The sequence below is a fragment of the Saccopteryx bilineata genome, chromosome 2, assembly GCF_036850765.1.
Source record: "Saccopteryx bilineata isolate mSacBil1 chromosome 2, mSacBil1_pri_phased_curated, whole genome shotgun sequence".
NCBI classification, from domain to species: Eukaryota; Metazoa; Chordata; class Mammalia; order Chiroptera; family Emballonuridae; genus Saccopteryx; species Saccopteryx bilineata.
The window spans coordinates 308,777,899-308,804,702 of NC_089491.1; the positions used below are offsets into that span (position 1 = coordinate 308,777,899).

The window sequence follows — 26,804 nt, forward strand, 5'->3', positions numbered from 1 at the left end:
TAGTTTTGAGAATGTTTGGAGGAATGGAGAGAGGTGGTGGTGGAGGGGGCCTTGCAATTAGGCAGATATCTAGAACTTTTGAAAAAACAAGGAATAACAACATCCTGTAGAAGAAGGGATGGACCTCAGTACTGACTAGGACAGGGGTCCCCAAACTACGGCCCGCGGCCGCATGCAGCCCCCTGAGGCCATTTATCCGGCCCCCACCGCACTTCCGGAAGGGGCACCTCTTTCATTGGTGGTCAGTGAGAGGAGCACATTGACCATCTCATTAGCCCATATTTCCCATTGAAATACTGGTCAGTTTGTTGATTTAAATTTACTTGTTATTTATTTTAAATATTGTATTTGTTCCCATTTTGGTTTTTTTTAACTTTAAAATAAGATATGTGCAGTGTGCATAGGGATTTGTTCATAGTTTTTTTTTATAGTCTGGGCCTCCAAGGGTCTGAGGGACAGTGAACTGGCCCCCTGTGTAAAAAGTTTGGGGACCCCTGGACTAGGATGTTATCTTCAGATGGGATCCCACAGGTTGTCAACCTGGTTTCATTTGAGGAAAAAGTAAACTGACTGGATCACTTAGAGAAAGGCAAGGTGTCTGCTACCTGGGCATCCCTACCTTCTCAGTAACCAAAGCCTACAGAAAAAAGGAAGTAGAATCAGGCAAATAGCTTGAAGCCTGAATTTGCTAGCCAGCAGTGAACTTATATGCAAAGGAGGAACAGATACAGGGTGGAGAGGACCTGCAGGAAAGGATACGCCTTCATTTCTTTGTTCGGTTGAGAGGTGTTATGGTATTGTCAGGGAAACCCCACACTGACCTGTGCCAGCCCTGTCTCAGCTCTGTTCTGCTGGAATTGAGCTGAATGTTCTGGGACATAAAATGCTGCTGTCTTTAAAGGGCTAGATTCACCTGTGTTCAGAATTAGGGCATCAGGCCCATTGTTATTTTTTGTTTTCAAATAAAAAGTTGCTTTCCTGATCATAATAAGAGTTATCTACTCATTATTCAATACAAGACACATCTTAAGATGATAAAGCTCACCTGAAATTAAATATTTTTGTGAACATTGTTTCAGTAATACATTCTGTATGCATACCTTTATACAAATATTTTTATAGGATTACATACATCTGCTTTCTTTAAAACAATATGTTGTATAGTTTATCCTACGTTAATAATTAAATCAAAATCATCATGCAATTGACCAGCTAATCTTACTGCATCAGAGTCTTTGCCAGAGTTCCAAGCAGTGGCTAAGTTTTGGTGCTCCTGGGGTGGGATAATTTTTGAAGAGAAAGGGAGTTAGCTAAGTCACCAAGATGAAAATATTAAAGCAGCTCTGGTATCTTTTACCTGTCTCCAAGCCTCATCTTTTCCTTTCCCTCCTGCCTTCTCAGCTATAGCTACCATTTTGTTTTGTTTTGTTTTTGTATTTTTCTGAAGCTGGAAACGGGGAGAGACAGTCAGACAGACTCCCGCATGCGCCCGACCAGGATCCACCCGGCATGCCCACCAGGGGTGACGCTCTGCCCACCAGGGGGCGATGCTCTGCCCCTCCCAGGCGTCGCTCTGTTGGGACCAGAGCCATTCTAGCGCCTGGGGCAGAGGCCAAGGAGCTATCCCCAGTGCCCGGGCAATCTTTGCTCCAATGGAGCCTCGCTGCAGGAAGGGAAGAGAGAGACAGAGAGGAAGGAGAGGGGGAGGGGTGGAGAAACAGATGGGTGCTTCTCCTGTGTGCCCTGGCCAGGAATCGAACCTGGGACTTCTGCACGCCAGGCCGACGCTCTACCACTGAGCCAACCGGCAAGGGCCATATAGCTACCAGTTTTTATCTGTCTCTCTTCCTTTTCTTCAAGAGCTACTTCCTAGACAGGCTTTTCTCTAGGTACTACTCCGCTTCTCTGGGATGTTTGTTTGGTCATGTAAGAAAAACCAGCCCTTCACTGCCTGAAAGGACCTTTTAGCTACTGTCTCTGGCCCAGAGGGAACTGACTTTCCATTTCTACTTGGTTCTTCAAGTTTTTCTAGCATTTTTACACAGTGACCTCTCTAATCCTTCTTGTTTCTCTTGGCACAATGGGTATTCTAACCTTAGTGTACGGCTTGTGGCTTTAAAGTCAACATTTCCCCAGTGAGGTTTTCTCAGCCACCCAGCTAGAGAACTCAGTGCTTCCCTCTGTCCTGCCCAGTGGCTGCTTGTCTGTGGTCATCTGTTTTCCTTCCTCTTCTTTGACTTCTAGGTTTAGGCAGTTGTGTGACATCCTCTTGACCTGGGTACCAAGGGTGTAGGAAAGGGGCAAGGGGTTGTCAACCCTAAGGAACCTGTAGTTTGGTAGACACTCGAGCATAAGGGAGAACCTGCAGGAGTCCTTGAAAAGAAATGGGAAAACAAACCAAAACAATAATAATACTTTCCATCTGTCCTCTAGCCCTTTCTCATACAGTATTTTCCCCAGTGCTGGCCATACATGACAGGGGAAATGTGCAGAGGTGGAGTGATGTGGAGTCAGGCAGGTGTATCCCCAAAAGGCTTCCGTCTCAATCTGGCCTTCAGCTTTTGAGAAATCATCTTGTTTAGTTTCATTCATTAATTCTCCATTAAATGCATATTGAGCTCCTACTATGTGTCAGGACCACATATTTTTCCTTAATACAGTGTGTCTGTAAAGTCATGGTGCGCTTTTGACTGGTCACAGGAAAGCAACAAGACGATAGAAATGTGAAATCTGCACCAAATAAAACTCTCCCAGTTTCATACCTATTCAGTGCAGTTTGATGTGGGCTCACGCACAGATTTTTTAGGGCTCCTTAGGTAGCCATCCCGTATAGCCTCTACAGACTCGTCGCTGACTGATGGCCTACCAGAATGGGGTTTCTCCACCAAACTGCCGGTTTCCTTCAACTGCTTATCCCACCGAGTAATGTTATTCCTATGTGGTGGTGCTTTGTTATAAATGCGCTGATATTCACTTGCACTTTGGTCACGAATTTGAATTTAGCAAGCCATAGAACACACTGAACTTCCCTCTGTACCGTCCACATCTCGACTGGCATGGCCGTGGGCTGCTCCACTGTATACACGGTGTTACATCATCATCTGCGCATGCGCACATGCTGCCACATCATCCTACAGAAACTGGGAGGGTTTTCCTTTTATTTGGTGCAGATTTCACATTTCTATCATCTTTTGTTGCTTTCCTGTGACCGGTCAAAAGTGCACCATGACTTTACGGACTCACTGTATATACAGAACTCACACCATCCCTAATGAACCAGTGCCTTCCACCTTTTCCAGCTATTCCCATTGCATTGCCTCACTCCCACCGTTTGCAGTTTCTAGTCATTTCCTCTTATTCTATTTTCCTTGGAAAGGGGAGCAGTTGCTCTCCATTCACCATGAGTTTGTTATTATTTAAAGGCTATATTTGCCTTTAAATGAATCTGAGCTTTTTTGCTCTGCTCTATTGGGGCTGACAGAGTCTTCCAAGGGAGATTCCCTCTGTAAACCTGTTGCTGGCTGTGCCAGGCAGTGAGGGACATGGCACACAGCAATGCTCCTTATATGAAACAAAGACAGCAGGAGAATAATTTCCCAAATAGTGTGAAAACCTGACACAGATGGAACAGGTGCGGGGGTGTCTAATCAGTCATGGCAGATGAGAGCTTTCAAAACACACTGTCCAGTGTTTAATGACCTGGAATACATAGTTCATTTCCCTGCCCACCCTGTCCCCTTGACAGCTGCTGATTCCCAGGCTTAGGAGACCCAACATGTGTGGCCCCTTCCCTGGAGATATCTTAGCTTGGAGAACTGTGGGAGATGTGGGCTCCTGCAAAGAGAGATTTGAATTAACTTTGGATTAAGTCTGGAGTTGTACTTCAGTCCTCGCTGAAGCCACCACTGGAGACAGACTTCTCTGGGGACTGAGCTGAAGCTGGGTGAACTCTGGGAGTGAGGTTATATTAGTCAGGGTTCCTGGTTATAAGCAGCAAAGCCAAAACACTCAGGATTTTGGAAAGCTTGTGAACTTTACACTAAGGCTAAGAAACTAGGTTTGGAAAATGGGAACAAAGGGAGGAGTTGCAGCCATAACAGAGGCTAAAATCACAACCCAACACTAGTCTGGCAAGGATCCTTGATACGGTGTCTCACTCCCAATACTGGTAGCTTTGACTATGTGGTGCTGCTACTGGTGTCTTTACCAGGATTTCCCCACATACTGGGTATGGCTGTGACTGCCACCTTTGCTAGAAGGTTTTTCTTGCTGTCTTTTTTGCATCACTAGTTCCATAATCTTTGTCAGACTTGGGTGATCTGATTGGCTTTGCCCAGGCTTGGAAGGCAAATATTTGGTGTCTTCAGCTTTAATAATTAAGAGATGAACCTTGTCTCCCACAGTTTGTTGATGGGAACTTTTCAAATGTAGAAAGACACTGGATGGGTAAGATTGACTAATGCATGTTAAAGGGGTTTTGGGAGTGAAAGCTACATCATGGATGTTATGCATCGGTTTGTCTGATTGTAGTTGGCAGTCAGACATCACTCATCTGCTGAAGTTTTTTAGGCACCAACCATGTGTCAAACAGTGGGTGAGGTTTTTTTCCATCCTCAATGTCCGGAGTCCCCACTATAACCATATGAGATTGTAGATATGGGAAGGAATTCAAATAGAAGTGTCATTTGTGAAGGGGGAGTGTGGAGCTCACTCTGAGAATCTTAGAGGTGAAGAGGACAACTGGACACTGGATATTTCTGGGGAGACAAACTGAAGTGGCTTCACAAGAGTGTCTTTTGGGAAATTGGAACTGGGACAACAATGAGGTCATCCTCCTGCCACCCTCATTTCCTTCTTTCTTCCGTATGGCATGATGAGTTGGCCTTCTTCAGCTCAAGGAATATAAAACTTTTTCCTTCTCACTGAGCTAATGTGCTTGCTCCCTCCCCGTAGAACCCTCTACTTTTTCTTTCTTTCTTTTTTTTTTTTGACAGAGACAGAGAAAGAGAGAAGGACAGATAGGGACAGACAGACAGGAAGAGAGAGAGATGAGAAGCATCAATTCTTCATTGCAGCATCTCAGTTTTTTGTTGATTGCTTGTTCATTGATTGCTTTCTCATATGTGCCTTGATGGGGGTGGGGGGCTACAGCAGAGTGAGTGACCCCTTGCTTAAGCCAGCGACCTTGGGCTTCAAGCCAGCGACCTTTGGGCTTAAGCCAATGACCATGGGGTCATGTCTATGATCCCACGCTTAAACCAGCAACCCTGCACTCAAGCTGGTGAGCCTATACTCAAGCCAGCGAGCCCGGGGTTTCAAACCTGTGTCCTTGGCATCCCAGTCCAACACTCTATCCACTGCACTACCACCTGGTCAGCAAACCCTCTACTTCTTAAGGATATCTCCTATGTTTCAGGGTTTCTCCATGTGCTTTCCCTCAGTGGCTCTTCCACATGTACCCCTACCTACCCTGGTATGGGCTGGTAAAGTGTTTACTTTGCCAACGGTCCAGATGGTACTCAGTACTAATGGCTCAAACTTTTTGCTTCTCCCTGCAGCCATTAAGCACAACTGGTATCCTGAGCTCCTCTTCTACTATTTCCAACAGATCAAGAAATAAGACTCGCTATCGGACCAAAGCTGTGAGCTCTGAGGTAGATGAGAGCCTCTTTGGAGGTGTCAAGGTAATCTTACTGAGCCCTTCCAGGTAGCTGCCATCTAGAGGCAGTAACCTGGACTAGCATTACTCAGGACAAAGCTAGCACTAGGCATGTCACTCTCGTCTTCCTGGTAACTTTCAGATGAAGACAGAGGCGAGTTCTGAGAGCCAGCAGAGCTCTGACATCTAGTGGAGCCCAGGTTAATAGGGCACCTGGCTTCCTCTATCCATGCAATCTTTATATCTGCACAGCATTGAAAGTTTGTTGTAATATTGAAGGGCAGTCTCAACTGCAGAAAACTGGATAGTTGCTTAGTGAATACTCTGTGAGGAAAACATCTGAGGGACACTGGACTAAGCTTGTAGACACAGAGAAATATATTTCCCTCTTCATCCAAGAACAGCATCAGAGCAAAACACAAAGTCATCCTTCTTTCCTAGGTGGTCAATTAAAACAATTTATTAGCTTTTGGAAACAAGCAGGTCTTTATTTGCAAATGTTGTCCTGACTAAGAGATTTACAACTGTAGTCTAAGAAAGAGAGCTGGAGTGTTACTTGGAATAATCTTGGTATATATGGAATTCAGTAGGTGAGAAGGAAGAGAGGTAAGTCTAGAAAGAGAATAAGACATGGAGAGATTAAGAAAGAAAAGAGATAGAAGATGCCAACGGAGGTCTGAATACTGGGGTGAATACCTCTGGCAGAGGGGCATTAGGGTGAGGAGAGGTGACATCTTTCCTTGCTCCTCACTGTCCTCACTGTGAAGGGACTTTTCAGAGGGTTCAAGATAGGCATCTTTCTGCATTTAGATAACCCCCACTCAGCAGCATTTTCCTATTGACACTGGAAAGAATCAAAGGAATGCAATTTCAGTTAAATTTTTGTTTGTTTGTTTGTTTTGGGTCCATGGGGACTCTTCTAGTCAAATTAAAGATAGATTTAGAAATGGCTGAGTCTCTGAGTAGTCCTGCTGGCTAGCAAGAGGGGCAGTCAGAAAAATAACCTGTTCCTGGCCCTGTCTCTTTGGCCTTTTTGCTGGATGAGAGTCTAGGAAGTCTCTGAACCAGCAGTAGAGGGCAGAAGGGGCCTGCGACATGGCAGACTTTGGAGCTGAGATGTGCACCAGGTGGCAGTCTGAGACTTCTGTGCAAAGTGAGGTTCTCAGGACAGGAATGACTTCCACTGAGGCCATCTCCCTGCCTCTGCTCAGGGACACATTTACTGCATTAATGACAAATGGAATTTTCTCTGGTGTTCAAAACGTTCCTAAAATAAGCAACTTCATTTTCTTATTAATTCCGTCATGGTCAGAAAATTTTGAAAAAAATCATATATCTAATTTGTATTCTTGCTGAATTCTAACTCTCTGTCTTTCTCACCACATTAGATTTAATGGAAGGTCTTTACCAGGCTATTTAGCCATTTCTAACACCCCCCTGCCACCCCTTTGGCCTTCTTTGAGGATCAAAGTCAATGAATCATTAGGTTTTAGGTTAGGTATGGACACACACTAGCAACCCCCACTTTCTATTCATCTAGGAGTATTGGCACAAGTTATAGAGAGGCCTTATTCTCAGAAGAGCCAGTCAGTACAGAACACGTCTGGCCGTGTTCAAGTGCAGAGCACCATGCTGCTGTCTCAGTGCCCTGGCTACTCTCGGTGGCGCTGCAGTGTGGGCCCCAGCCAGCCTGCCCCGCCACTGCATAGGGTGGAAGCCCCAGGAGAGGGGAAAGCTACACATGCAGTTATGACTGACCAGCAGCAAGTGAGGTGACCAGCTTCTAAGCTGTCCTTGCTGAACCCATAGCCCCTGGCCCAGAGTGACAGCCCCATCGTGCTGCTTCAAGATAAATATGCCATTCAGAAAACTTTCCCTGCTTTGGGCCTGGACCACAAGCCAGAGACTATCCAGCTCATCACCCGGGACATGATCCGGGAGCTGATGTGAGTATCCAGGGCCCGGGCCTTGCCCTCTGGTTCTAGTCTGCTCTTCTGTTGAGGGCCTGTGCAGGGAAATGGGGAACCCACCTGGTTTCATTGCCAATCAAGTCCCCACTTTTTTATATTCGTTTCCTCTATTTGTTTCATGGTTCTCCTTCTTTCTTCCTCATCTGGCCTCTTTGTTTTCCCTCTTCTTGTATTTATGATTTCCATTACCCTTAATTTCTAGCTTCTTTCTCTGCTCTCTCTTTTGCCTGCTTTAAAATCTAAGGGGCTGGTAGGGGAGAGATGCTTAATGGGTCCTTCCTGAGCCCCTATGAATGCACTTGGTAAAGGGAATGGTGCATATGAATCACTTCCTTTTGGCTGTATCAAGAATCTGAAGCAAAAGGAAACTGCTCAGATGCCTAATTAGGCCCTTGGCTTTTCTCCAGGCTTTGAGGCCAAAAGAGGAAATTCCCATTGGGTTCTTTTGGGATTAGCTCAGCACAGCTTCCTGATCATAGCTGCCCCCTTGCTTGGCCCCTCCTGTGGGGCTTAAGCTTCATTCAGCAATGTGAAATGAGCCAATATTGTTGCTCAGTGGTTTAGCCCATGTGCTAGTACTTCATTCGCTGAAATGATTTTTTCAATCTTTTGCCCCACCCGCTAAAAGCCTGAATTTCTAGAAAATGCTGCCTGTGTAATGAGCTGGGGAGGCACAGCTAAGACACAGATCCAGAAACACTGTCTGGTTAGTCCTAGTATCAAATGGCAAGACATGGTCAGAGAAATAGTTTCTTCTTGGAGGGGCCTAGTCCTGAAAATACATTGGGGATGAAGTTACTGGCTCCTTGTCAGGGCTGCTGAAAGCCCACTAGATGCTATCTTAGATTCTGGTTCTTCCTGGCCATTCCGGATTCCAGGCTGTTTGGGGCCATGCCACTCTGAACCAGACTTTGGCTAAGCCCCACAGCCACTCACTCATTTGCTCCACCTCCTGGACCTCCCCCCACACTAGTTTTATTAGATGAGGTTTTACTTCCTGCCTCAGACGTCCGTGTCTTATTGCCATACGCCTGTTAAATGGCCTCACCCAGATGCAGCTTTATTCCCACCCCCTGCTTCCCCTGGCTCCATCTTTAATGTATGTCATTTGTTTGTAATCATTATAATTACCTATTGGTTTGTTGAATGGTTGGGCAGCTAGAAAGGAGAGGTCTATAGACATGTCTCCAACTGTTGTTGATCAGACATTTTAATTAATATTTAGGGTTCAAAGCTTCTATCTGGGTTGAATAGGCAGGGTATTTAGGTCTCTCACAGCATTCATTTCAACCTGTCTGGCGTCCCCTTGTTCTTTTAATGTCATCCTTGAGGAATAAGCTATTTTAAAAGTTTAATTTAGCAGTTTTTTTTTTTTTTTTGTATTCTCATTCTCTTGCCAACACTGAGCCAGAGACTAAGCTGCCAATGTGGTTAAGATAGAGACCATGTCCTCAAGGAATTTGTACTCTAGCAAGGAAACTGGCCTTACCCAGCTGGCTATACCATGGGCAGTGAGAACAGATCAGGGTGGGCTCAGAGCAGGAGGTGGTCATTGGGTTTGGTTGGTGGGGGCGGGATCTGCGTGGGTGTACATTGTGGGGAGGGCTATGGATGACAAAACAGAGACGGCAACACATAAACCGGGCCTTTTAGAAAAGTTCTTAAAATGTTGCTTTATAGCCTATGATGCTACTTCACTCTTTTCTGGGACATCTTCTCCCCAGTGGACCTATAGTGCAGTTTCTCCTCCCACTGGCCATGTTTGTGCTAAAGGGTTGGCAGTGACGAGGATGATAGCAGAGAAGCCTGCAGCATAGTGCCAAGAGCTTTCCCTCTCTAACTTCATTCATTCCTTGTGTCAGCATTCCCACAAAGGATCCGTCTGGGGAATCCCTTATCATGAGTCCTGAGGAGTTTGAGCGGATTAAATGGGCATCCCATGTGCTGACCAGAGAAGAACTCGAGGCCAGGGAGCAAGCCTTCAAGAAGGAGAAGGAAGCCATCTTGGTAGCTAACCTCTTGAGACCTGGTTTCTACAAATGGGAGGCAGAAGAGAGATGGTGCTGGGGAGAGGCCAGTTTCCCATGAGACAGGGGGCTCTAGTTAGGGGACTCTGGAACAAGGCATGGGTGGAGACATGCTATGGAATGGGGACAAGTTGTGGGAGCATCTGGGAAGGAATGGGGAGAGGTGAAAATAAAGCCAGACTGAGAAACTTCTGAGTTCTGATAGCATGATGGTATGGAGCAAAAATCATAATGGGTGATCTGTGGTAGCCAGACTAGTGCCCAGGATACTGCACAGGGAACGGTCCCACACTGATACAGACTGGTCCCCTGTAGGATATAGTGACCACACACAAGAAGGTGATGAAACAGAAGGAAATGATTTCGAGAAACAACAAAAAGCTCAGTGATCTAGAAGAGGTGGCCAAGGAGAGGGCCCAGAACCTTCTGCAGAGAGCCAACAAACTGCGGATGGAGCAGGAGGAGGAACTCAAGGACATGAGCAAGGTTCGGGCTCTGCATTTTTTCCCTCTTATTCACACATTGAACAGCATTGGCTCCAGCTGGAGAGAGGGCAAGGAGGGAGAAAGGTGAGGGGTTGGCTGGGGTAAGGAGGAGAGGTGGGAAGAGCTTCACCTGTCATTGTGTTTGCTGAGATCAGAGGGAGAACTGGCTTAGCTTTGTGCTAGTTGTGTGACCTTTAGCAAGTCAACTGCCTTCCCTGAGCCTTGCTTTCTTCATTTATAAAGCGAGGGTGATAAAACTCCTTGGGGGAATTATTGGTAGAATTAAATGGACTGCTATATGGGACAGTCTTTGCAAACTGTGGATTGATAAATAAATGGGAGGATTTTACTTCTATTTTTATCCTGTTGGTTCAATTCTGATCACAGAGGGTGGTCCAGGCAATTGGTTTTTTTTTTTTTTTTTTGAAGTGCTTTAGTTAAGAGCATAAAGACCAGAGATCATTTGAATTCTTCATTAGCGTGGGGTTCACTTTCCTAGCAAATGAAAAATGCTGACTCCCCAACTCCTTCATCTATAATTTCTGTCTCTCAGGTAAATCTTGTTTACTTATACCTCCTTTTATTTTAGAAAGTTTTTACTTTATGGTTCTTATTGATGGTCTTGGGTTTTCATCCCCTCTGTGTCATGTTGGGCTTTTCCAGCTTAAAAATTTTGTGTCTTGGCCTCTGCAAGAGTGTTTTAGTTTCCCTGAGGAGTAGAACAGGGGTTTTAACTGGGGTTCATGGGTCCCTAAGGAGACTATGAACCTCTGAAGCTTTGAGGAGATTTTGTGTTTCTCTATGTAAGTGATTTTTATGGAAGAAGGGTCCATAGCTTTCATTATAGTTCCAAAGTTTGATCCATGGCCCCCAACACTAAGACCCTGTTCCCTGAAAGAAGCACTTAGCAGGAACCCAGTAAGTGTTATGTTTGAATAACATTAAAAGGAAGTTCCAATATTTATATAAGAACTGTTTTATTTTCTGGGCTTGTAAGCAGCCATGTGCATTTCCAGCACACTTGATAGTATTCTGCTTCTGTTTCTCTCTCCTCTAACTTCCACATGCCCCATGATGTATCCCTCTCTAACCTTACTCTTAGATCTAATGACACAATTTCATTCCTATTCCCCAGATCATCCTTAATGCCAAGTGTCATGCCATCCGGGATGCCCAAATCCTAGAGAAGCAGCTGATTCAGAAAGAATTGGATGAAGAGGAGAAGCGGTTGGATCAAATGATGGAGATAGAAAGGCAGAAATCCGTTCAAAGGCAGGAAGAACTGGACAGGAAGAGGAGGGAGGAAAGAATCCGGTAAAGAGTTGGTTTTGGCATCTCTCTTTCTGTCATTTCTATGTATCTTTAGGTCCATGTAGCCTTTCACAGAAGGAAGAGATGAGAACTGGTCATTATCATAATCTATTATTATCTCAAAATCTACATGACGTGATTCATAGAACCACAGAATTTCCTAAAGTTTATTTCCAAAATCATAACAGGTACTTCACAATCTGGCCCCAGTTCATCCTTTTTGTCACCATTTCCTGCCATCCATTCCACGTTTTTCCCCATCCTCAAATATGCCAGTTCTTGTCACAAGTTCATGACCTCTGTTGTTCTCACTGCTTCGAGTACCCTTTTCTTTTCTTTTCCCTGGAAAACACTGTCCCTTCCCTTGGTATGTAGTTTTGCTGTCCCCTCCCTTCAGAAACACCCTTCACTCTCCCAGGCAGTCTTGGTGGCTCTGTCCTCTGTGTCCTATCACACTGTTTATACCCAACATGACACTTTTTTCACTGTGGCTCTCTGACCTTCACTAGACTGCATGGTCATGGAGGACAGGGTCCCTGTCTTACTCATTTCTGTAGCTCCTGGGCCTAGCAGAATGTTTGGCCTGTGGTAGGTGCTTAATATATGTCAGAATGAATGAATTTAGTTCTCTTCATTTTACAGAAAAGGATAAGACCCAGAGCAGGTACATTATAAAATCATAGCATCCTAAATCTAGTATACCAACCATATAAAACAGAAATCACCTCTATAACTAGTACTTGTACCACACAGAATGGCAGTTTATTTTCCCATCTCTATTCTGTTCTCTTACACCATTCATCTCTAAACTTCTGGTAGGTACCTGGTAGACTATAGTAGGCTTCCAATAAAAGTTTATTTAATGGCTAAGTGGTTCATCTTCTGTTTAAATAGTTCCAATCAAGGAACTATCTCTGCCTCATTAGGCAACTCTAATGATTTGAGCTGGTCCTTATTCTTACATGCTCCCATGTAACTCTTGCCCAGTACTCTATTTCATCTGGAGTCATGAAGCCATTTGAATGCTCTCTCTGAATGAGACTTTTGTATTCTTTCACCTAGATTCTTATTCTAATATAAATATTTGTATTCTCTCATTCTCCCAGTCTTTACTCAGATATCTCAGGGTCTGGGTGCTTCCAAGTTTACTGACATCCCAATAACACATAGGTAGTGACGGCAACACTGATTGTAGAATCTGGTTCTTCATATTCAGCCCTGTTTACTGGCATCTGACAGTCTCAAAATGTAAGGTAGGATATAAGAGAGACAGCCAACCAAGCATGGGAGGTAGGGGTGACAAGATATACAGGGTGACAGCTGAGGTACTGCAGAACGGAGAAGTCATGGGCTTGTGAACTCTTGAATCTCTGAAGAGCTCCATGGGAAGCCAGTAAGTACCCTGTGATTACTCTGAGAAGGCTTGGGAGGTGGTAGGATTTCAGAAGCTCTTTACATGCTGAAAGGGAGAAAATACATTATGATGTGGAGTGCACTCTTGGAAACAAGTAAAGAAAGGGAATATAAAACAGTCTGAGCCTCAGAACCAGGAACTTGAAAGGGAGAGGACTGACCCTTTGAGACACTTGGGGGAAGGACTTTGGTCTTGGCTCTGGAAACACAGCCACGGTTAGGGCACTTCTCAAATTGTCCCTATCATGCCTCCCATCCTTGAAGTTATGAATGAAGTTGGAGCATAGAGACACAGATCCTTGATTTCTAAGACACTGTGGCCCTATTTCCTCCAGAGGAAGACGGCACATTGTGCAGCAGATGGAAAAAAACCAGGAGGAGCGATCACTGCTTGCAGAGCAGCGGGAACAGGAGAAGGAGCAGATGCTGGAATACATGGAACAGCTTCAAGAGGAGGATCTCAGGGTAACAGGGCTGGACAGATATGCCAAGTTCAACTAGCACCAGCAACAAAGCCCTCCAAGATTTGAGGGTTCCAGGGCATGCATTATTTTTTCAGGCACATGTTCATCTCACATCATCATCACCATCAACTTTTTATTGCCATATCGAACATGTATTTGGCTGTGGCGCCATGCTGAGGATGAGCAGTGATTTGAATAGAGTCTGTTCCTGCTTCTCTGGGACCTGAGTTCTAAGACTGATATATCCATGTGAATGGACACATAAAGTAAATATATGGCTAGTTGCGTTACACAAATAAACAGAGGGATGGATGTTTTATGATCTTCCCTCAATTATCTAGCGATATTCTACACTTTGTAGATGAACAGTAGTAGTGTCTTAGTTTCAGGCTCCCTGCTGTTACCTCATTCAAAGTACATAGCATTCCAGTGTCATTAATTGTGTTGAAGAGCCAAACATTTTCTCCTGTTAGCCTAAATAAAATTAGTATGTATATTCAGTGCATAAGAAATGATGACATACCTGTCCAAACTAAGAGACTTAAAACAATTTCGCTTCCATTTCCTTATTTCTTGTGTTGCAATATACAAAATCACAGCAGGAACATGGATAGTATTTGGAGCATTTATTATTTTTTTCCTCAATTTTTTACTTTTGAAAAATTTTATACACACAGACAAGGTGAAAGAATTGTACCACACCCATTACTGCTTCACTGATTTAATAATTGCTAATATACCTTAGGTACTTGTCTCTTTTAGCTGTATATGCATATTTTGTTATTGTTAAACTATTTAAAAGTAAGTAGCAGATATTGTGACACTTTGCTACTAAACTCTTCAGTCTGTATTGTGTCAACAATATCATTATAATATTCCTTGACAAAAAATCAAATCCAATGATTCTATATCATTTAATATTTAATTCACATTCACATTTTTCCAATTGTTCCAAAAAAAGTATTTCATTTTTTTTTCTAAACCAGGATTTGTCACTTAAGTCTCTTTAGTATGTTTTGAAATAGAAATTTCCTCTTTCTTTCCTTTCTTCATTCATTCATTCATTCATTCATTCATTCATTTTTATAACACTGATATTGTGAAACCTCTCCAGGTTGGTTGGCTTGAAAAATGTCCCACATTATAAGTTGTCTGATTGTTTCCTCATGGTGCCATTTAACTTGTGGAACATGTATACTTTTATTTCTCTCCTCCTTCCCCGTGTTCATGGATAATTGAATTGTCATCACCTGTAGTGTGGGAGGAAGATCACCTGGATAGTTGGGGGGAGACAAGGGGTCATGTATGTAGCCTTGTGAACTGCTTGAGAAAGGGGATCAACAAGGCCAAGAAAACAAAAATACCTGGTCAAATTCCTGGCTCTGGTGAGAGAAGAAAAAGGGCCAGAAAGAAGAGGCATGGGAGCCTGACCAGTGGTGGCACAGTGGATAAAGTGTTGACCTGGAATGCTGAGGTCACCGGTTCAAAACCCTGGGCTTGCCCTGTGAAGGCACATATGGGAGTTGATGCTTCCTGCTCCTCCCCCCTTCTCTCTCTGGAATGAATAAATAAAATATTTTAAAAGAAGAGGCATGGGATATGTAGAGGAAGGAGTAAAAATTAAACTCTAAGAAGTTCAACTAGATTATAGTGAGTGGGAATTGGTAGGCTCACTGAGAAAATTCCAGGTGTCATTGAGTCAGCACTGTTACACTGATGTTGTATCATTGTCATTATGCTATTCCCCTAATAGGCACTCACTGTGCCTCCTTAGCTTAGACTTGCCTTATCATCTTAGGGCGGTGCAAGGGCAGCTTTCTCCCCATGCTAACAAGATGAGAAGAGTGAAGAGAGTTAATTTGGGGTTGCTTTTGAATGGCTTCAAAGATGGTAAAACAAGGAAAGTCCTTTGGTTTCTCAGAAATAAAGTGAACCAAGAAAAATAACAAATTGAAAAACTAAATAAATAGGCAAAGAAGTCAGCAAATAAATACACAATTGTATGTCATAGATCAGAGATTGACAGCTTTTTCAGACTTCAAGGTTAATGGGATTAAATAATGTCTGAGGTACCAATGACAGACCTGAAACTGGGTGGTATGGGAGAGAAGGTATAAAGGAAAGGAAGAAAGGGAGAAAGGGAAAAAAGAGTGTGAGAAGTGAAATGGTAAAAGGGGAAAAGTGGAATGTGCAAGGAAGTGGGTACAGTGCGAGTGGAGGAACGCTGGTAGCTGTGACTCAGGCTCCACATGGATCTGGCTGTACGCAGACGGTGCTGTGCTGATCTGGTTGAGAAGGTTTTGTGGAAAAAGGAGCCCTAAACTGGGCAGTGAGCCAGGCTGGGGGAGAGCCAGTGGGATTACCTTGGATGAGTCAGGGTAGAAGCTGGGCAGAGGAGTTGCTGGAATATCAGAGAAGGGTTTAGTCTTTGAAGAAATAGAGGGAGCTGGAAATAATGTGAGAGGTAGGGTGAGTTGATGGGTAGAGGAATTTGAAGGAAGGAGTCTGAATTTAATTAGAGAGTGTAAGGAGGCAGCTGCACAAAATTCTGGTGTCCCTCTGCACTGGGGCCTGAGAATGTGCTTGGCTCAGGAGCTTCCAGAGGCTCAGGGCTGGCGAAGGCAGAGGTTCCTTCCTTAGAGGGGGTCTTGTCATTCACTGTTACATTGGTTCTCTGATCTCTATCACTCATTGTGTTTCTCTGTCTAAGAATGTCTTTTTTTTTCTTTCTTACATGCCACTCACATTTGTTCCTACTTCCCTGCCTTATTTAACAATAGTTTATTGAGAACTTTCTGTTTTCCTCTCAGTTGGGCTACATATTGTTTGGAAAGAGAGGAAATATGACACATGGCTCCTGTTCTCGAGCTGTGACAGAATGAACACACAAGAAATGCATAGAACATGTAAGGCAGTGTGTTATTAAATCCCAGGAAGTGTAGCACCAACTTAAGTGCAGAGATTCAGCAATGAAGAGAGAATTAAAACTTGGGGCAATCAAGTAAGATTTCCAGAGAAGATTGGAACTTTAATTTAGACAGATTAGGTTTTAAAATTCTGGCTTTGCAGTTTATTGTCTGTTTGGCCTCGGACAAATCATTTAAACCCTGTGCCTCAGTTCCTTCATCTGTACAAGGGAGATAACAAGGCCTAACTTTCAGGATTTGGGGATGTGTTTACGTGTTAGAGATAGGCTATGTGCTCAACGAATAGAAAGTACCCAATTAGGACAATACTTATTATTTAAAACATTATTATTGATATGACCAAAAATTTGGGTTTAAATAGAAGAAAGAAATTGAAGGTAGGAGAGTAGGAGGAACACACCATAAACAAAGCCATAGGGATGAGGTTTAGCATGATATGTGGGATACACTGTTGGGAATTTTTAAGATCCTCCACTTCCTGAGAGTATATATAGATCAACATTGTCAGGGGATGCCATGAAGTTAAGTTGGATGAAGACTGTAAAGAGGCCATTTGGCTGGAATTGGTCATTGACAACCCATGAGAGAATAGCTTTTTTTTTTTTTCATTTTCATTTTTTTTTTTTTTTCTGAAGCTGGAAACAGGGAGAGACAGTCAGACAGACTCCCGCATGCGCCCGACCGGGATCCACCCGGAACGCCCACCATGGGGCGACGCTCTGCCCACCAGGGGGCGATGCTCTGCCCATCCTGGGCGTCGCCATGTTGCGACCAGAGCCACTCTAGTGCCTGAGGCAGAGGCCACAGAGCCATCCCCAGTGCCCGGGCCATCTTTTACTCCAATGGAGCCTTGGCTGCAGGAGGGGAAGAGAGAGACAGAGAGGAAAGCGCGGCGCAGGGGTGGAGAAGCAAATGGGCGCTTCTCCTGTGTGCCCTGGCCGGGAATCGAACCCGGGTCCTCCGCACGCTAGGCCGACGCTCTACCGACGCTCTACCGCTGAGCCAACCGGCCAGGGCCGAGAGAATAGCTTTAACAAAGGATAGCTTTGGAAGCATTTGTCTTCTTGCATCTATGAATGTCTCCCTAAACTTATATGCTAGTATCATTTGGTCTTGTCCCTTTCTACTCAGAGACTCTCTTCCTTTTGCTGGCAGGACATGGAACAAAGGCACCAGCAAAAACTAAAGATGCAAGCTGAGATTAAGCGCATCAATGATGAGAACCAGAAACAGAAAGCGGAGCTGCTGGCTCAGGAGAAGCTGGCAGACCAGATGGTGATGGAGTTCACCAAGAAGAAGATGGTAGGAACCTGATCTCTGATGCCTGAGACTTTTGCCCAGAAATGGAATGACTATCTGTCATAGGGGGAGGCAGGCCTGAGAACTCCAACACAAGGCAGCCCTGTCCTCATTTGAAAACTTAAGTCCTTAGTTCAAGGGCTTGGCTTCTTTTTCTCTTCATCTTGCCAATCCACTTGTTCATTAAAAAAGAATAGTTTGGAAAATACTCTCACATTAGGGTGTTATTATCCTTATTAACACTTTTGATTAGAAGTTGGGATGAGGGTCAGGTGCAGGCGGGGAAGAAAATTGAAACTATTGGTGGAAGACAAGATTTCTGTGTTTCCTCATGACCTGGATAATTGCATTCCCAGTATTCATGAGTCAGCTTCCCATACATTTCTTGAAAAAATTCTTATATTGAGCATTCTGTACTGGGTACTAGTGTCAGAAAGTAGAGTCTTCCTATTTCCCACTGTGGAACCCATAAGAACAAGTGCACCGTGGAACAGAGGGTAATGCCTGCAATAATTACCAGGGGATGAAACCTAGGAATGTGCAGGCTTGTTCTGGGGCAAAATGGGGAAATGGAATGACTGGGTCTGTGAGGAATGGTAGGAAAAAGAAAAGGAAGAACTCAAAGTGGAAGAAAAGCATTCAATTCTACATATGTTGGTCCTGTCTGTCCTCTAGTTTTGAGGTTCCATGATGACAGAGGTCACATCATACTTCTCTATAGTAGTGAGGTGTTTGTTTGTTTTTTTGCAAGAAGGGAGAGAGATGAGAAGCATCAACTTATAACTGCATCACCTCAGTTGTTCATTGATTACTTCTCATACATGCCTTGACCAGGGGGTTCTAGCTGAACTAGTGACCCCCTGCTCAAGCCAGCAGCTCAGGGCCTCAAACCTGGGACCTCAGCATCCCAGGTAGATGCTTTACCACTCTGCCACCACTAGTCAGGCAGTAGTGAGTTTTAATAATGGACAAGGGGAGAGTGTGGGTGTATTTTTAAAAGGCATTGGTGATGTACCTATACACTCCAAATGCAGGACACAGAAAATAAAGCTCAACAAAGTTTATTGGATGCATATACAGGGAACAGAGTGAGAATGCAAGATGAGGGGCATAGATGATTTGTGCATAATAGTGAACACAGAAGTGCCATTTGTTGAGTGCTTAGTCTGTGCACAGGTTCAGTGCTGAATGCTTCACAACTGTCTCATTTAATCATTACAACCACCTTGTGAATTTAGTCACTGATTGATTCAAAATGTCCTGAATTCTTTGATATGTGACCAGTGGCAGATTAGGCTGAACATACCTACACTAACAGTATGGAACTCAGTGACTATTTCCCTGAATAGGTGAAGGTGATGTTGGAGTTGATGAACAGGTTTACTGGCTGCAGCAGAGCATCTGTGCTGGCCATGATAAGAAATGAGGTGGTAAGGTGACAGAGAGCTGAGAGAAGTTGATGAGGATACCTTGTACCTTGAGCAGAGCTAGAAGCATGGAACAATAAGAAATCACCCTAGATTTTTGAGCAGGGGAAGAATATGTCTAGTCTTCATACATGGAGAGAACACTGGTGGGAAGAAGAGCTGTGAGAGAGGTTGATGACTGGCAAAGGGATCAGGCACTTGGGCATGCCTATAGCCCTCTGTAGGTATCCAAATATATCATAAACCCTTTCCTGACCTCACAGTGGTCTCTGTTCTTGCATGCAGGACTGCCTCTTTGGAGTTAATTTGCTGTGGAAGCGCCCAGAGTTCTCTGCCCTGCCATCTAGAACAAGGGGGAATAGAGAACAGTTTGACACATAGCCAGTGTACACAGCTTATAAGTAGGCAATGCATTGGGCTGCACAAAAGTCTGGGCAGGTAGAATGAGGGCTAAGGAATATTCTTTATGGGAAGATCACATTTCCATCCAACAGGAGCCATTAGTCTATGAGTGTCCTGAAAGTTTTGTTGGGTGACTGGGCTTGGTAACCTTTTATGGATATATCTGTTCTTTTTGATGATTCACTCCTTAGGTATCTGCTAACCACTGTGAGACTGCCCAAAGCATGTTGGCCATTTGCCCAGGGAATAATGAGTTAACCTCCACCTGCTAAACTTTACAAGGCAGGCAGGGAACCACAGTTGTTACATTTAGAAACTAGGCCCAGTGGCCTTATAACTTGGAAATTGTAAAGTTGTGGAAGAAGCATGAAGGCTGTGCTCAGGAAACCTGCATTCAAATTGTTTGGTAGCCAACTAGTTATACAAGGCTTGGGCAGGACACTTGATTTCTATGAACATTAGTTTCTCCATCTATAATATCTATTTCATGAGATATGAGAACTCTCTAGGATAATACAGGAAAAACCATTTGACAAATGCCAATTGGTTTTCCGTCCTTGCATTGCTAGTCAGTTTACCCTACTAGAAGGAGTCCAGAGCTGGTAGGAGAGATACTGGACAGACTGGTGTAAGGGCTTGGTTCCTTTCTGAAAGGCTGGGGCAATGGAACTATTTTACAAAGCATTTCTATTTGGCAGGCTCGAGAAGCAGAGTTTGAGGCTGAGCAGGAGAGAACCAGAAGGGAGAAAGAAAAGGAGATCACCCGCCTGAGGGCCCTGCAGGAAAAGGCCCAGGACTACCAGGCAGAAAAGGTACCTGTTTAGTCTCTGCTACCCTCCACCTCTCCAATTTCCTTAACTATTCCTATGACAGCCCGTAAAATGGCCTCAAGGGTAGAGATTTAGAAGAAAGAATGCCAGTTATTTAGACTCCAGTCATCTGGAAAAGAAGGGTGGGCCTGCTACCCTATGGCAGCAAGGACCTAGTGAGCATTATGGGTTTAAGGTTCAAGAGAAAGTTTTTGGCTATTTCATAAAGAACTTTCAACTCAACTAACCATTGAAATGTATCACCAGAAGAAACTGTAGTATCTCCATTATTAGCAGTTTTTAAAATTAGAAGCAATTGCAGGACTACCTGCAGTTGTTTAAAGTATAGAAAAAGAATTGGGATGAGTGAGGTGGAAAGGCAAGATGATCCCTTAGGAGGATATCTTTTGACCTGAAAGTTCTCTGACAGAATTCCATTTATTCTTTCCTAGAATAACCTTGCTGCAAGAGCTTCTCAGACTGTGTCGGTGTCTGTGAAAGTGTGTCTTCCCAAAGGCACTTGTTTGGTGTGAGGTTGTTTTGTACCCTCATTGGTCTCTCTACCCTCTCCTTTCCCAGGATGCCTTGCGGGCCAAGCGTAACCAGGAGGTTGCAGACAGAGAGTGGCGCAGAAAGGAAAAGGAAAATGCACAGAAGAAGATGGAAACGGAGGCCAAACTTCGGAAAAGTCGGCTGGAGCAGGTGGCTTTGAAGGAGCACAGTCTGGCTGTTCAGGTCCAACGGGACCGGGATGAATTCGAGAGGATCCTTCGGTAGGAGTGGCAACCCTGGCTTTCTTTCCTTGCACCATGGCAGGGATGGCTATATTGGGTAGAGAAGCTTTCAGGCATGCCCACAGACAGATAGATGCACATCCACTTTGACTGGATCGATGGGGTCATTCCAAAGAGATGCAGAGGCGGATTTAACCGCGGGTGCACCAGGGTACGTTCCCTGGGCCCAGTTTCTGAAGGGCTCCACAAAAACCCAACTTCACACTTTTTTTCTAACGTAAGGGGCCCAATAGTTTCTTCTGTGCCTGGGGCCTCACCTGACCTTAATCCGTCTCTGCAGATGGATGGTTGAAATATTCAGACACTCGAGCCGAGAATTTTATGATTAGAGAATTGGAAAACAGCACCTCGAAGTGTTCAGGGAATTGGGATTATTTGGATTATTTATCCTGAAGTGTTAAAGGTATAAGTAAAGATATAAATCTTGTCCCTTCTGACCCTCCCCACCTCCACATCCTCCTGTAAGTTAGGGATGAAATTGCAGCAGGGAGATTGAGGAGAGATGGAGGAAACTTCGAACACTAATGGTTGAGTCATTGGAGCAGGGCTTTAAGGGAGGTCTTTGCCATTCATTTGACAAATATGTAATAAGCATATAAATTCAAGGCTCTGAGTTAGGTGTTATGGGAAATACTAAAGATGAATAAAACACTGTTCTTGTCCATTCATGTGGGAAGGATGTCAGGGACTCATTCAGATGGACCTCACCTACGTTTATCCATTTCTCTTGCCTTGCTGGCTCTTTATCCTTTTATTTTTGTTTTCTCTGATGCCTAAATGATAATTCCAACACATAAATGAAAGCTAAGGGTTCAAATCTCTCACTATTTCTGCCACAAAGCAGTCAGCAGTCAGAGCTGCTCTAGTTTTAATCAGGCAGTCTGCCACCACCAGACGTGGCCCCTGAGTGTTCACCAGGATCAAACTGTTTTGGTCTAACTAGGAATGACTCTGTTCTTACTCTATAAAATCTTCAGGCTCTATAAGATGAGAAATTTTCCAAAGAGAACAAACCAAACAAAATTTGAATTGGGGTAAGGGGTTGGGATACAAAGTTACTGAAATAATGCTCAGCTAAGTAGAGATTGAGTTCTGCAGTTCGGCTTTCTTGGTCTACATGCTCCTTTTTCTTGGTATGTCCCATTAGTTGCATGCCTGACCACGCCCTTGGACTTCTGGCCAGAGGCAGAGCAAATCCATAAGGGTCTCTGTCCTTGTCAGAGCCAGGTTCCTAGTCTTTTATTGTACTATGGACCCCCAACATGTCCCACTGGCTGCAATGCCCTCTCGCTCTGTAGCTTTCTCTGCCCTCAAAGGTTGTGCCATGGTCTCTGGATACCTGGTAAAGAAGTCAGCTTTCTTAATGGCCCCAAGGATTCTATTCCTTGGCTCCAGTTTGCCTTTCAGATGTCTTCCCCCTCTAGCTTCTATGCCATTAGCAGGCACTAATAAATATTAATGGAAAGAAAATAAAGTTTTACTTCTGCCAGTCAGTTATTAAAGCTAGCCAGCTCATTGGAGAAGCTCAGTTTTACCTGTTGTTCTAGGTTAGTATTTAGACTTAGTGTCTCCAAGGCCATGTGACTAACCATGGTGGGTATCTTCAGGTACTAGGAGCATCTCTGCCATAGCCAACTTTTCCTGCTTCAAAAGCACAGTGTCCTGTATGGCCTATATATGGACTTCCTGCTTCTGGACAGAGGGATGTCTTTATCTCTCAGCCTGTTGCCTAAGCAGAGATAACTGACCTATCCTACGCAGAGGTTCTTAGAAATGCCTGAGATCTTTCATAAAGTACTGATGCCCAGGCTGCACCTCCACAGATTCTGACTTCACTGGTCTGGGGTGAGGCCCAGGCATCAGTAGTTTTAAAAAATTCCGAGATCACTGCTCCAACTCTGAAAAGTGGCCAGGGTCTTCTCGATTCAGATTTTCAACTGCCAGCCACACAAAGCACTCTCTAGTGATGCATACAGGTCTCCCATTTTCACCATTTCACATACTGTGCAACAATAGGAAACTGTTCTCTATATAGAAAAATAATGAAAGGGCAAAGAGGAGAGTCTTCCTGCTTCTGTAAATGTGCCCGGCCAGTGGGGATTTGGTATTTAAGTACAGAAGGGCAAGGACTCAGCAGTTTTCTTCTGATAAACTAAGAAGTTTCTGTAGTAAGTGTAGGATTTTAAAAGGTATTTGTATGGTATGAAAGAGTTGCTGGGAGTTGAGCTGTTACCCCATGTATGGTGCATCTTTGAAGATGGCTAGAGGATAATGAGTCAGTGAAAGGTGCTTTTGTTACCTTTGTTGGTGCATGAATGACCCCAAGGAAGCAGAGCAGATGAAAGATCCTAAGAAGATCTTACATTTTGTTGTTTGATTACATTGAGAAAGACATAAAATGATAGCAGAGGATGGCTTGTAATTGCATTTCCTCTGAGCTGTGAATACATATAAGTTTTTCTGAGCCTATCTAGTCTATATTAGCCATTTCTCCCCTGATGTCAGGGTCTGTGAAGTATTCTTGTGGAAGAAGCTCCTTGGTCCATAAAGCGTTCTTGCAGAAGTTGCTCCTAAGAGGAATTTGGAGAGTTGGAGCAATATCAGAACTAAGAGATGTCAGGCTGAGTTTCTTCCTTCTTCTTGCAACTAAGGAGAGCTCACCTAACAGATTTTACCACTTCCTTTAACTTCCTAAGTATCCTCTTTGTGGTCCTTGTAATGTTATCATTACTGTTCATGGAAGGGAAGAAAGGAAATAAGGAAGGGAGGGAAAGAAGAAGGGAGACAGAAAGAGAGAAAGATATTGTAAAATAAGCTGGAGCAGTTGTGCTTTGTTATAATAGAGAAGAATAGGAACAATAGCTTCCAGTGAGTGAAACCCTCACTGTTGGACCAGCAAATAGTGTGCAGGACCCAGTGAAAAATGAGATTGTTGGAGCTCGTGTTAAAAAACTAATAAGAATTTCAAAACAGTGACAGCGGAGCATTAAGTCAAGCATGGAGCCCTTCTCAGTGTCCCATGACATACAGTTGCATGTTCAGGCTGGATGCGGGGTGGGGAGCATGCGCAGAGGTATCCTTGGAGGCTGATCTCTGAGCCGCTGAAGAGTGCCTGAGCGTGGGTCTCTGAAACACATCTGCGGGAGGAGCCTGCCCAGGCGGCTCCTCCAGTGCCTTGCCTTTCTTTCCTTGCCTTGATGGGGCACAGCTCAGCCCAGCCTGTTCCATAACTGGTGTCTCTCCTCCAGGGCTCAGAGAGAGCAGATTGAAAAAGAGAGGCTAGAGGAGGAGAAAAAGGCCACAGGGCGCTTACAGCATGCCAATGAGCTCAGGCGTCAGGTGCGTGAAAACCAGCAGAAGCAGGTGCAGGACCGGATCGCCACCTTTGAGGAGGGCCAGCGTCTCAAAGAGGAGGCCCAGAAGCGGCGGGAGCGCATTGATGACATCAAGAAGAAAAAGATTGAAGAACTGAGGTGTGCTTTCCCAGCTCCTCTTCCCTTCCCCAAGGAGATGGAAAGCTGGGATTCAGGGGTGGAAGAGGCATTAAAGAGGCTCTCAGTGATGTGGTCCTTTGAAGAGGGCTCCAGCAGAAAGTCCTGGGACTTGGGTTCTCCTGGCTCTCTGGGAACTACTTGGCAGGACACTGGAGCTTTGACAGGAATATGTGGGGAGGATGAATCTTGGGATCGAGATTGGGGGTACAGGGCCTGAACAAAGTTTTATAAGCCCACCCATTTCCTGCTGCCTTTTCTCCGGTCCCATCTTCCCCTTACACCTACCCCATGTTTTTCCTGCAGAGCCACTGGCCTTCCTGAGAAGTACTGCATTGAAGCCGAGCGCAAAGCTAACATCCTGCCAGCCACCTCTGTGAACTGAGGGCCACCTCTGAGATACTCTGGATGCCTGCAGGGGAAGGTTCTGCCCAATCCTTGGATGTCCATGACTGTTGCTAACCTAGACATTTTATAGTTACAGATTAAATCCATTCTACTTCTCTAAGAAACAGCTCAGCTTCCTTGTGTGGGGATGTGGCTACTACAGGGTACTGAATGTGGAGCAAAATAGGTTACAGGAGATCAGGTGTGGGTGGTGCGATGCTCAGGGGCTGGGAATGCAAGGATATTCTCGATTGTCCTTCTAAGCCAGGTGGTCCCTTTATTCTGGTGGTTTGTAGCCTTTTTATGACCTGCTGAGATGCTGCCATCATGTTAGCTTTCAGCATAGTCAATTCCTTGCCTCCAGTCCACGCCCAACTAGGCATTGCAAGGCTGAGGCAAGGAGCTAGAGAAGCTCTCAGGGAGAGGCTGGGGTAGGGCTGGCCTGGGCAGAACAGGGAAGGAGGGAGTGGACTGCCGGAGGCGGAACTCTTCCTGGCCTCACACCCATGACTCAGACCACATCTGTGAAGGGGGCGGTACCTGAACCCGGGCTTACCCTCCTGTCTCAGCCCTCTCCTGCTAGAGTCCTTTCAACTCCAGGCAGTGCCACAACACGACACCTGCCTGTCTTCCAGTGGGGCACACCCAGCATGCTTCTCACCTGGTGGGCCTAGTCCTCTCAGCCAAACACAACTGTCCCACTCAGTCAAGTGGCTGGGCTCTCCTTAGTCCACCCCTCTCCAATGAGCGGCGCTCCCCAAATCCACTGTTATCTGTGTTAATACTCTTTATTCATTCGTTCACTCACTCAAATACTTGTTGGGCACCTACAATGTGTTAGGTATGTTCTAGGCACTCAGGTGAACACAGCAGACCTAGCTCTACTGTCACAGAAACTTTTTATTGTCCCAGTCTGCTCCTCCTTTGTCCCCCCAACTTCCCCCACCAAATTTCTTGTCCTTTATAATAGTCTCAGCATTTTGGGGAAGGACCCTGATTATCTGGCTCCTATTGTGGGCTGAAGTGCTGACTTCTAGGGACAGAGCCATTTCCAGTTTGTGTATGCTTTGGGGGGAAAGTGCTCCCGTCCAGCACACATCACTAATGGTGCCCCACCCCTCTGTCCTGTGTTTCATTGCTTAAATCCAGATCCCAGTCTTGTCTCTCTCCTCCAGGTTCTGCACTAGAGGAGGTAGAAGAGGCAGAAGACAGCTGCTGGCGGAAGATAGTTGTGTTTACAATGCCAGGTTACGAGGGCCTCAGGCAAGAGTCCTCTTTTCATAGGGCCCAGGGAGAGTAGGCAAGCTGCTTCCTGTGCTTCCTCTTCCTCAGGACAGCTGCAGCGTCCCCAGGCACCTTCTCCACCTTTCTCGCCAGGGAATACTGTAGCCTTGCCCAGCAAGGTGGGCAGCCCCACCAAGTACTTGGGAAAAAGGCTTTCTCATCTTCCCTGTTCAGTACCCTTAAGTGCATGCACTCCTACCTAGGGAAACTGCTATTTTCCTCCCTAGGAGTCTCGGAAAGTGTGGACCTGGCCTAGGGGGAGAGGGAAGACATGGCAATGCCACTGAGGATTCTGGCCCCATTCTGCATCTGGCTTACTTGCCGATGTTCTCTCTGAGCATCACCTATGGCACAGTTAATACCCGCAGGGATCAAAGAGTTGGCCTTTACCTGTTTGAGGGAACCCTTGTGCCAGGAAATGGCCTTGGGTGCATGGAGTGTGCCCAGCTTCCTACCTAAGTCATCCATCTCAGGGGTGGGAGAAATGGGCTCCCTTGGAGTACAGTTCAAGGAGAAAAGAAGTTGCGTGCCCACTGCTGACTTCTGAGACCATATAGAGAAAAAAGGAGCCAAGTTCATAGGTTGAAAGCAAGACTAGCATTTCGTCAGAACTGCTGCTAGTGAAAATGCAGGTCTGCAGGGCCTGGCAGATCAT

The 26,804-nt window shown here is 45.0% G+C and overlaps 1 protein-coding gene across 3 annotated transcripts in view; it reads left to right on the forward strand.

The window, feature by feature from the left end:
- The window catches only part of CFAP45 (cilia and flagella associated protein 45), a 40,181-nt gene extending 15,201 nt beyond the window's left edge, over nucleotides 1-24,980 (forward strand). For 2 of the 3 annotated variants that reach the window (XM_066255167.1, XM_066255169.1), the window contains exons 2-12: nucleotides 5,559-5,684; nucleotides 7,469-7,605; nucleotides 9,492-9,636; nucleotides 9,972-10,142; nucleotides 11,277-11,455; nucleotides 13,201-13,330; nucleotides 17,412-17,558; nucleotides 20,083-20,196; nucleotides 20,773-20,966; nucleotides 24,236-24,460; nucleotides 24,785-24,980. In XM_066255167.1, coding sequence (XP_066111264.1) covers nucleotides 5,559-5,684; nucleotides 7,469-7,605; nucleotides 9,492-9,636; nucleotides 9,972-10,142; nucleotides 11,277-11,455; nucleotides 13,201-13,330; nucleotides 17,412-17,558; nucleotides 20,083-20,196; nucleotides 20,773-20,966; nucleotides 24,236-24,460; nucleotides 24,785-24,863 — 1,647 coding nt within the window. In that variant the 3' untranslated portion in view covers nucleotides 24,864-24,980. Of the gene's footprint in view, nucleotides 1-5,528; nucleotides 5,685-7,468; nucleotides 7,606-9,491; nucleotides 9,637-9,971; nucleotides 10,143-11,276; nucleotides 11,456-13,200; nucleotides 13,331-17,411; nucleotides 17,559-20,082; nucleotides 20,197-20,772; nucleotides 20,967-24,235; nucleotides 24,461-24,784 lie in introns of those variants that run through there. The other variant, XM_066255168.1, reaches the window with a different exon arrangement.
- The last annotated feature ends 1,824 nt before the right edge of the window (nucleotides 24,981-26,804 follow it).